This window comes from Arachis duranensis, chromosome 5 (assembly GCF_000817695.3).
Source record: "Arachis duranensis cultivar V14167 chromosome 5, aradu.V14167.gnm2.J7QH, whole genome shotgun sequence".
In the NCBI taxonomy this organism is placed as follows: domain Eukaryota; kingdom Viridiplantae; phylum Streptophyta; class Magnoliopsida; order Fabales; family Fabaceae; genus Arachis; species Arachis duranensis.
Genome location: NC_029776.3, coordinates 43,411,097 through 43,422,583, shown reverse-complemented (window position 1 = coordinate 43,422,583; position 11,487 = coordinate 43,411,097). Strand labels below are relative to the sequence as shown.

At 33.9% G+C, this 11,487-nt stretch overlaps 1 protein-coding gene across 1 annotated transcript; it reads left to right on the top strand.

The window, feature by feature from the left end:
- The first annotated feature begins 6,212 nt into the window (after positions 1-6,212).
- On the top strand, positions 6,213-10,849 carry LOC107489241 (protein TPX2-like). Its single transcript, XM_016110003.3, has 18 exons — positions 6,213-6,598; positions 7,018-7,100; positions 7,187-7,318; positions 7,416-7,721; positions 7,819-7,932; positions 8,045-8,161; positions 8,271-8,423; positions 8,519-8,581; positions 8,664-8,744; positions 8,841-8,999; positions 9,087-9,218; positions 9,302-9,388; positions 9,477-9,596; positions 9,688-9,854; positions 9,944-10,052; positions 10,127-10,186; positions 10,276-10,370; positions 10,469-10,849. The coding sequence occupies exons 1-18, from the start codon at positions 6,406-6,408 to the stop codon at positions 10,584-10,586; spliced, it is 2,289 nt and encodes a 762-aa protein (XP_015965489.1). The 5' UTR covers positions 6,213-6,405; the 3' UTR covers positions 10,587-10,849.
- Positions 10,850-11,487: the final 638 nt, after the last annotated feature.

The following is an 11,487-nucleotide window of genomic DNA, read 5'->3' as shown; positions in this document are numbered from 1 at the left end:
GTGCAACGTATATCTTGGAATAAGAATAAAAGAGAATTGAATAAAAAGTATTAGTAATTGTATTGAAACTTGAGGTACATCAGAGCTCCACACCCTTAATCTATGTTGTGCAGAAACTCCACTGTTGAAAATACATAAGTGAAAGGTTCAGGCATGGCCGAATGGCCAGCCCCCTCAATGATCAAAAGACCGAATGATCAAAGACTAAAAAGTCAAAAGATTAAACTGTCAAAAGATGTCTAATACAATAGTAACTTATCCTATTTATACTAGACTAGCTACTAGGGTTTACATGAGTAAGTAATTGATGCATAAATCCACTTTCGGGGCCCACTTGGTGTATGCATGGGCTGAGCTTGATCTATCCACGAGCTGAGGCTTTTCTTGGAGTTGAACTCCAAGTTATAACATGTTTTGGGCGTTCAACTCCGGATCATGACGTGTTTCTGGCGTTTAACTCCAGACAGCAGCATGTACTTGGCGTTCAACGCCAATTTATGTCGTCAATTTCCGAATAAAGTATGGACTATTATATATTGTTGGAAAGCTATGGATGTCTACTTTCCAACGCCATTGACAGCGCACCATTTGGAGTTCTGTAGCTCCATAAAATTCATTTCGAGTGCAGGGAGGTCAGATTCCAACAGCATCAGCAGTCCTTTGTCAGCCTCCTTCTCAGAGTTTTGCTCAGGTCCCTCAATTTCAGCCAGAAATTACCTGAAATCACAGAAAAACACACAAACTCATAGTAAAGTCCAAAAATGTGAATTTAACATAAAAACTAATGAAAATATCCCTAAAAGTAGCTTGAACTTACTAAAAACTACCTAAAAATAATGCCAAAAAGCGTATAAATTATCCGCTCATCAAAAACCCATCTCACTTTGGGTGTTTGGCTTTGTGTTTCAATTGTATAAACTAAGTTCTGCCTATCAGCTGAGTAAATTTGAGGATATAATTTTTTAAATATTAATGAACCAAAATTTTTAACATAAATATCAATAAGTTAATATATTTTCTACTATTTCAGTTTTGTTGACTGTTCCAACAAGATTGCAAATAAAAGTTTTTCTTTTTTTATTTTACAGATAGTGGCTACAAAATTAGGTGGCTACAAAATTAAAGAATAATACATAAAATAATAAATATTTGTATTTTTATGTAAAGTAGTAAATATATAATTTTTTTATTTATTTAAAAAGAAGGCAACTATCCTAACTTCTTATCTCTGTAACAAACTATACAAAGAAAATGGATTAAGCAAATAGAGAATTTTAAGACTTCCTTCGACAAGTAAGCAACCATATTGTTTATAACTACTTACTTCTGAGTCCTGCAAGTATTGTTACTGAGTCCACTGATTTTGAACTCAAGATTATTAACCTTGATTCTGAGGTTTTTCAGCACACTTTTTGCCTGAAAGTAAACAAAAAGAAAGCATCACAGTTCAATAAACATAAAAATCAGAACCTTGTTACAATTAAAATAAAGATAGCAATATCACCTTGGTCCAATCAATAAAATCTGGATGCTTCACATTCTGATTCTCACAAAGGAAGTCCAGTACAGGGCCAGGCTTTACAACCATAGTAGTTGACACATCTTTAAAAGAAGATAAGAATAAATGGTGTCAATTCAAAAACACAAGGAAAATAGAATTTTTCATGCATGTACCTTTAAAATCTTACCAAGATAAGGAGGAGTGATGGGTAGTACATAACATACTATCTTTGTGAAGAATGAGTGGACACTTACAGCCAAGGACCAGAGGGACAAAGACACAACATCACCAAATTATTTGGAAAGGATTCATCTGATTGAGGGAAATGGACACTTACAGCTGAGGAATCTTCCAAGTGAGGGAGAGCTAACAGCTTCAACAAGTGCAGAAGACAACTTCGAGAACCGGATGGTTGATCTTACAAGCTATATAGTGGAATCTTCTACTAGTATTAGTGGCTCAAAAGATGGATCGACAACATCAGAATCAACTTGTGACTATGTCAACCCTGCCAAAAATATATATATATAGGCACATCAGCGTTGAGAGACACAAAGCCATGGCTCATTCTTTGAATCCAAAGCAAGCTCAACCTATAGAGACCCCAAATCACAGAATAAGTTCTAATCTAGTATAAACTTAAAAATTAGACAGCAGGTGCAAAGAGTGTTTCTCAAGCCATCACCTGTCCACATTTGCTCCTTTTAAGATTTGGAAATTAAAGATATATAACACACCCGTTTAGCCTTAACAAGAATCCAAAGCCAATGTTCATCAAAAAACATGAAAAGAAAAGAATCCAAAGCCATATAATGAGAGCTAATGAATGATTAGGGGGTGTGTTTATTAAAAAATAAATTAAAAAAATCACCTTTTTAATATTTGTAAAAATTTAATGAAATTACCAACTCTTAAAACAAAAACTAAATCATTTTTCGGTATTTTTGAAAAAATAGAATGATTTCTGATTAAATTAAAATTGATTTTCAACTTTTTTCTAAAAATTTTTCATCAGTATTTCACAATTATTACACTGCCAGTTCATCAACTTTAACTACTTGTTTCTCCAACTTAAACTATAAACTCTGACAAGCTTTATTTTCAATGTATGTTTCAAATTATTCAGTATCACTAGAAAGAGTTTTATCCAACTAATATCATTAACTAAAGTTTATCTGGACAATTCATAGAAATAAAATATAAAAAGAGAAAATTAATAGTTAAAAGAAGCAGAGATGAATGAAAGAGTTTGAAGTACCTTCCAACATCACCAGGCTTGACCAAACCAGAATTAATCCTAAGACATGGAACAGAAGCAGCAGTCTTAATCATTTTAGGAGTCTCTGTAAAAATAATGGAATGAAAGAGTTTGAAGTACCTTCCAACATTTGCTCTTTGTAGTTGATTGTGTTGGAAGAAAGAAGTGTTGTGAAGCTTTGAAAAAACTGAAGATTTAGTAGTAGTAGCAAATGAATAAGGTAAAGCCATGATTAGTTTATGCAGATTTATCTTTATTTTCTTCTAAGAACAAAAGGAGTAATTGAAGGACAGGACAATCTGTTTGGGAGCAAATTAGATATTTGTATGGTTCATATTTGAGAAAGCCACTCAAAAGATAACATAAAAGAATAAAATATTGAAAAATATATTATTACTCTTTTTTTTATATGATATAATATATAAATTTATTAAAAAATAATATTTTCAAAATAAAAATGATAATATTCATTCTTAACAAACGTAGATATACATGTATAATCCCCTGTTGTCACACTGGAAACTGCAGAAATTGATATTTGATGGATCCTCAAATTGATATTTAAAAGACAAAAATCATGAAACCATATAAGCACACATAAACACACCTAAGCATGATCAAAATGAACAGCAAAACTCAGCTAGGCATTTTGTAATTCACTCAGTAATAAGCATACATATACTCCAAATCCAACACTGGAGAAATAGGAGCTGTTCACAATATTATGGTGAAATGGGCAGAGCTAATTGAAGAAAATGTGTGACACTTGAGATTAAATGAATGAAACAGGACATGGGTGGACTTATTAATAAAATTAACAGATCCTCCATTTCTCCACTGCCAATTATTTATTCTTTCACACTGTAAGTACTTCAAACCAGTATCAGTCACACTGTTGTAACTTGTAATGATAATTAATATCATGAACTTTTGATCAATTATTTAAATATTTTTCATTAAAGAGAATACGAAATCATTCAAGCCAAGCAAGCCTTTTCATTATAATGATAACATTTGAAAGCCGACTTGCATGCAACAGGAAACAACTTATTAAGAGCATGCTGAGGAAAAACCCAGAACATAGAGCATGCTGAGATTCATTCGATTGAGGGAAATGGACACTTACAGCCGAGGAATCTTCCAAGTGAGGGAGAGCTAACAGCTTCAACAAGTGCAGAAGACAACCTCGAGAACCGGATGGTTGATCTTACAACATTAGAATCAACAACCTCGAGAGAGTAACGAGCAAAAGAAGCGTCAGCTGAAGAAAAATACAAAATACAAACGAATAGAAAAGTTAGGGTTTGCAATCTACCAGCTGCGCGAAGGGAATCTGACAAAGAAAGCGTTGATCTGGAACGAAAAAAAGCTCAGAATCCGACGGCGACGGATCTTCTACGGTGGCGGTGGAGGCTGTGTCTGTGTAGCGGCTGCGGTGGCTGCGCCGCTGAGGGGCTGCGAGGCTGTGGGGGTTGCGGGGAGCTGCGAGGGCTGATGCGGGGGCTGCATGGCTGCAGTGGCGGCAGAGACTGCGGTGGCTGTGGGCGGCGGGCTGCAGGGCAAAGAGTTCGAGGGATGAGGGCAAAGAGTTCGAATAGAGTGTGAATGGAGTGTGAATGGGGGAGGTGATAAAATTAGGGTTTTCAATATTTTCGACGGATTTAATTTAAATTACAGACAGATTTTTCGTCTGTAATAATTTAATAAAACGCGCATCTTGTCTGCTTAATTACAGATGGAAAATCCGTCTGTAACCATTCCACGGAAAAAAAATTAATTTTTCCGACGGAATTATAGACGGATTCTCTTTTCCGTCTGTAATTTATGCTAATCTATTTTTTTTTGTTTTCCGACAAAAAAATTCCTCTGAAATTTCGTCTGTATTTCAGTGGGATAAAATCCGTCGGAAATATCCGTCTGTAATAACTAATTTTCTAGTAGTGTGTATTGAATTTAAATTAAAGAATGTATATATGTAACTCTATATGCCTTCATAATCATTTAATGATGACAAAAATTTAGAATTTTTTTTAACCTTAAAATTCTACATACATAGTCACATGACATATCTACAATAACAAATTCTAATTAGTGATCATTTATAATATGAAATAATACAACTTCAGAATTTTAAAAATTATTTTGAGTATTAACTCCATTAATTCCCTTGTTAAACTGTACTATTCAAGTTTATAATTACAAAAAACAATAGTCACTCCTAAATGTGATATCACTAAGTTAAATAAAGATCATGTTTATATCCGATAATTCCATAATCATGTGTTTATTTCTTCATTTTCGTCACCATTCACCACCATCCATGTGATTAAACGGAACAAGGGATTACAATGAGTGTGTGTGTGTGTATATATATATATATATTCGTTGTTAATGATCGTAATAAAAATAAAAACTATATTTTTATGTATAGTGGTCTTAAGGGCATTTGTTACTTAAATTCATCTAATTATTTAACAAAGATTAAAATAACCATTTCTATAATTATTAAATTCATAAAAATTATAAAATAAAAAACTAAGAATTTAGATTCTCTAAAATAAAAAATTAATTATTATTGAATTTATAATTTCTATTATATATAAATTTTATTACAAAAATTGTGAAAATTAATAATTAATTTTTTATTTTATTATTTTACTAATTTTTTAATTTAAAAAATCTTGATTCAAAAACTAATATCTTAAAAGTACATGTAATATGTTTTTTATCATTAAAATGGACTACATATTAAAAAAAAAAAAGAAAAGTTAAAAATAATTTATTAGAGACCCTACGTATAAAAACACTGTTCACACGTCTTCGTGAATAAGCTGTGATCACTTTACGAGTTAACTGTGAGAAGTTAAAACTAGAGAGTATTGATAAATAAAAAAGGAATATTAACATTTCCTCCCTACCTTTTAAGTATACTACATGTATAGAAAATGAGTGAATTTTTTCACATATTCTTACAAAGATATCGTCTAAATATTTTATCATTATCTTTAACTTATTTCTTACCAAACGTAGTTTAAAGAATTCATAATATGATAGCATGATACTAAAAAAAAAATAATATTACTAGATTACTAGATATGTGAATCAAAAAATAAATAAATAATTGCTATAATAATTAAAAGATGGTGGTGTCTAACTTATTAAAAAAAATAAAAATTAACATTCAATTTAAAAAATTTAAAATAAATAATTTTTAAATATTTAAAATTTGTTATAAAAAATAAATTAAAAAAATTGACATTAAATAATAAAACACCATAAAATTCACCAAATATAAGTTGACTAAGAATATAATTGACACGAGATATAGCCGTTGGACTTGGGAGGCAACTGCTGGAACGAAAGTAGAAAATCGGTTCGTTAATAACAGTTCAAAAAGTTTTTCGACCGTTAGAGAAAACTGACCATTACAATTCTTGCAACATTACACTTACGCACTCCCTCTCCCTCCTTCAGCAGCAAGCAGCAAAGCAAACACACGCTCTTTCTGTTTTCCTCTCAAAATATTTAATTAAAAAATTAGATCAAACTCAAAGCAGCAATCGAACTCAACCAGAGACACCCAAACTCGGAGGAAAGAAAAACCCTCTTTCACCTCAACTCGAGGTTGTGCTCAAATAAATTGGACATGGTGACGGCGGCGGCGGAGGAAACTGGAAGTAGTAACATCGGGGGTGGCAGCGGAACCACCATTACCATGATCAATGAGACCTACGAGTTCTCAGCGCCGAGGTTCTTTGATTTCATCAATGGGGAAACCGAGGAGGACGAGCGCAGGGCTCAGCTATGGTTCGATACTGCTCTCTCCTACGCACCTTCACGTAAGTTTTGTTTCTTTAAATTGTTGCTGAGTGAAAAGTTGGGATTTTAGGTTATAGGGTTATACACATAGGATCGAAGCAGGTTAGGGTTGGTTTAAATCCATGCTGATTTCTTAGCAGTGGTTTCTCCTCTGGCTGCTATTCTGTAAATTCTTCAATTAAACCTGTCGCATGGTTCTAAGCTCTTTGATTAAGCTATAAGTTATTTGGAATGTTGGATAATTCGCTTAATAGGAAGTTCAATTCTTTTTGCACCCAACACCTTTTAGGTTAGGGTTACTTACATACATATTTTTTTCTCTCTAAACAGGCTATCAGGATAAAAAGTTCATACTATTGTTTAGTTTGTTTTCTAATTGGTGTTTATTGTATGATTATTTACGTGATTGATCTTTACTTGGTTCTTCAAATTGTTGCAGCATTCATGCCTAAAATCAAGGCTGGTAGATCTATCACTGTAGATACCTTGTGTGATTTTAATGAAGCTGACAAAATAGACACGGTACTCTTACTTCTACATTGATGATATAATTGTTGTGCTTAAAATTTGATTGAATTATCATTACTGATCATATATTGTTTTACTAGACATCCGAAAATGCTGAGAAGACTTTTCAGGAAACAATTAAACAGCCACAGAGCATCACTACTGAAATAAAGGAAGATGATGCACCTTGCAGTGAAGTCAAAGAAGAAAACAAGACAATTATTTCTCATGTGGTAATTATTGCTGCAATCTGAGGATCCCTTTTGGAAAATTTGTTCCCTGATTATTGACTTAAGTTCTCATATAACAATTATGATCAATGGATATCAGGTTCCTGTTGATACGGAAAGAAGTGAAGATGTTTGCAAAGGAGAGAGCTCATGCTTAGGGATTTCATCATCTGGAGATGGGTCTGCTGAAGTAGGAAAAGATGCTTGCACTCCCAAACCAACACTGCAGAAAAGATTGCCAACCACCACCTCCAAGAAGCAAGAGACAGCTAGAAAGATAGGCACTAGTAAAAAACCACAGTTACAGTCATCATCCATGAAAACCAGCACTGCTGGGACTCCCCATGTGACCCAAGAGAATCAAGCTATTAAAAAGCAAAAATTGGAAGGAGGAAAGAGTAGACAGGTAAATTTTGCGTTGTTCTTCCGCATTTTCTATTTAAAATTTTTTTTTGTCTTATCTTAATTGTATCCCTTTTTCTTTCTTCGTCAAAACTTTTCAGATTCTGAATGTCAAACATCACAATTTGCCCCATAAGTCTAAATTGGGTTTATTAACCACTGGCAATGCCAACATCCCTTCAAGTACTAGCAAGACTAACAAAGAAGACAGAAAGGTTTGTGTTGTTCATTAATTTCATATATTAATAAAAGATCCTTTTGGTTATAATTTTAGTACTTTACTGCTGGATCATTTTATATCGAACTATCTATGTCTGTATGTGATAGGTTTATGTTCGTGGAACACCAAAAACAGCACCTGCACCATTTATATCAACAGCAGAAATACTTAAAAGATTTCAGTCCAGTACAAGAGACCTGTCATTGCCCAGTGCTCTTTCTAATGTAAGATATGGATCTGTTGTTTTCTCTCCTTTTTTATCATATGGTGCATGTTAAAACTTAAAATACATTTTTGACTAATTAGTTGGGGAAATGTTGCTTCCATGACTAGACAAAACCAAAACTAACATTGACCCGACCAAAAGAACCTGAATTTGAGACAACTCAAAGGGTTCGCCCAACTAAGGTGAAGAGTAGTGCTGAACTTGAGGAAGAGTTGATGGCTAAAATGCCAAAGTTTAAGGCTCGTCCACTGAATAAGAAGGTACTTTTTCATTCTTCTCTGGGTCGTACGTGAATGTTATCGTTTATGCCTAGATTTATGAAATTTATTTATTTCCTTTTTTTTATCCATTATAGATTTTGCAGACATCAAGTTTGCCTCCGATACCAAGAAGTATACCCCATCCTCCAGAGTTTAAGGTAAACCACATCAAAATATGTTTAGCAGAAATGCCTAATGTGATACAAGTACTAACAATTATTTATTTATTATTTTCTTTAGGAGTTTCATTTGGAAACAAGGGCCAGGTCCCATCAGAATGTAGATTCAGCATCAGTAGCTTCAACAGAGCTGTCTCAAAAGGTAATTTAGAGCAACAGGAGTTATATGATCCCTTTTGGATATGTCGGCTTATTCACTTCGATTCATTAGGTTGTCTCATTTCCTTCTTTGACACAGGATAATTCATGTAAGCCTCGTCATCTTACAGAACCTAAAACACCTGTACTTCAAACATCACTGAGGGGCCGTCCGCCGAAGTTGAAGAGCTCCATGGAATTAGAGCAAGAGGAGCTTGAGAAAGCCCCCAAATTCAAGGCAAGGCCGCTAAATAAAAAGGTAATGGTGCCAACTTCGATATTACCTATGTAAGAATTTTGTCCTATCCTTCAAGAATTTTATGGTAACCAAATGATTTCTTGTCAGATTTTTGAAAGTAAAGGGAACATTGGCATATTCTGCAATGCAAAGAAGAATGTTACCGAGCCTCAAGAATTTAACTTTGCAACAAATGAGAGGATCCCACCACCTGCTGCTGTGGCAGATTTGTTTGACAAGGTACTTTAGAGTTAAATTGTATACTTTTCTCTTAGATATTTATTATCAGTTAAGAGATTCATTTGCTTTATTGGGGTTTGCAGCTTTCTTTGAAGTCATCTGAATCTGCACGTAGCCATAATGCTCTTCCAAGAAACACAACTCCAAATCCATTTCATCTCCATACTGAGGTTCATTACTTCACCTTTCATGGAAGATTAGTATAGCATGGTGAATAGTCTAGTTTTGGTAATACCAACATTCTTAATCATGTTTTAGGAAAGAGGTGCTGAAAAAGAAAAGAGACTGTTGGTAGAACTTCTAACAAAACAGTGGGAGGAGGAAAGAGCGAGGGTTCCCAAGGCTAATCCATATCCTTATACCACTGACTACCCTGTGGTAAGAAGTTTCTCAATTTCGGCGCCCCATTGATGTTTACTAATTGATATAATATATATAGTATATATAAAATTGTTGGTGTCGTTTGTAGATTCCGCAGAAACCAGAACCCAAGCAATGCACAAAACCAGAACCATTCCAACTGGAGAGTCTAGTGAGACATGAGGAAGAAATGCAGAAGGAAATGGAAGAAAGACTGAGAATGGAGAGAGAAGAGGCTGAGATGAGAACATTCAAGGCACAGCCAATCTTAAAAGAGTGAGTACCAATTCAGAAGTTTATTCTTCCTCACGTGTATGAAGAAATACGATGTTCTTAATAGTCTTTGCGGATATCATTGCAAGCAGGGACCCAATCCCAGTTCCAGAGAAGGTTCGCAAACCCCTTACCCAAGTTCAACAGTTTAATTTACATGTGGAACATCGCGCTGTGGATCGAGCACAATTTGATGAAAGGGTAAAATCTCACTCTGCTTTTTTTTTTGTGTGTATGTTATTATTATTGGTATTAGTATAGCTTTTTTGTGGCAGATCAAGGAGAAAGAAATGATGCACAAACGATACAGAGAAGAAAGTGAAGCAGCAAGAATGGTATAATATATTTTGTGAACTTTGGTACATTGTTATAGTCATCTAGTTACATGTTTTGATTGATAGTGATAAGTTTGTGAACAATGCAGATAGAGGAAGAGAAGGCTCTGAAACAGTTGAGAAGGACAATGGTTCCTCATGCTAGGCCTATTCCTAAATTTGATAATCCATTTTGTCCCCAAAAGTATATTCTTAAACTCTGTCTGTTTTTTATTGAAAAACTTTTTCTTATAATAAAAAATACAACTAATACTTCGTGCATACTAAATGGTGCGTATTTAGGTCTACCAAGGACACAACAAAACCTAAGTCACCAAATTTGCGTGTATTCCATAGAAAGGAGAGGAGGAAGGTATTCAATGGAATTGTAATTTCAAGTCCTGCCTCCAACATGAGATGATGATGGCTACATCAACTTTGTATTAACATTATTGTAGTGTTCAAGATTTCTTGAATGACACACCCCCTATGTATGTTTCATAGTTGTTTTCATAGTCAAATTCCTAATTTTTTGTAAATTTTTTTCCGAGATATTAATGTTGTTCTAATGATATGAATATACCTTCATAAAAATACTACGTCACACTAGTAAATTAGTCATGTTTTTGTTGTTCTAATGATATTAAAACCGGTGTACTCACCAAATCTCACTTGAAAATAATAATTGCCTGAAAAATATTTTTGTTTTATGTTGTTATTATTGGTACTAGTATTAGTATATCTTCCTTCCTTTGGCAGATCAAGTAGAAAAAATTTATGTACAAACGATACCAAAAAAAAATATTCTATATTTTGTGAACTTTGCTACATTGTCATAGTCATTTATTTGTTGTTACATGTTTGATGAATAGAGATAAATTTATAAACAACGCATATAGAGGAAGAGAAGGCTCTGAAACAGTTGAGAACGACGGTGCCTCATGTTGGGCCTATTTTCAAATTTGATAATCTATTTTGTCCCCCAAAAATTTTTCCTTAAATGTTGCGAGTAACTAATACTCCCTACATAATAAATGTTGCGAGTACTCCACGGAAAGGAAAGGAGTTTAGAGGCTTGCTCATTCTTGTGCTCAGGCACTAAGATCCCCACTTTGAGTTGCTCAATCTTGGTATGTGTAGGGAGAGAGAGAGAGTGAGCTCTTTAAGGTCTTTGGCTTCTATCATACTTTTGTCAGTTGGCCCCTCATCACCACAGGGTTGCTTATCTACTTTTTTTTTACTTATTACATAAATGGCCTTATATTTCTCTCTCAAATTTGGAATTGTATCACTAGGAAATGTATTAGGAGGCTTTCAGTAAC

Excerpts from the sequence above, each read along its gene's own strand:
- LOC107489241 (XM_016110003.3), top strand. The coding sequence starts at position 6,406 with ATGGTGACGGCGGCGGCGGAGGAAACTGGAAGTAGTAACATCGGGGGT. Across the intron at positions 9,219-9,301 it reads TGGCAGATTTGTTTGACAAG|CTTTCTTTGAAGTCATCTGA; the intron begins GTACTTTAGAGT and ends TGGGGTTTGCAG. Across the intron at positions 9,389-9,476 it reads CATTTCATCTCCATACTGAG|GAAAGAGGTGCTGAAAAAGA; the intron begins GTTCATTACTTC and ends ATCATGTTTTAG.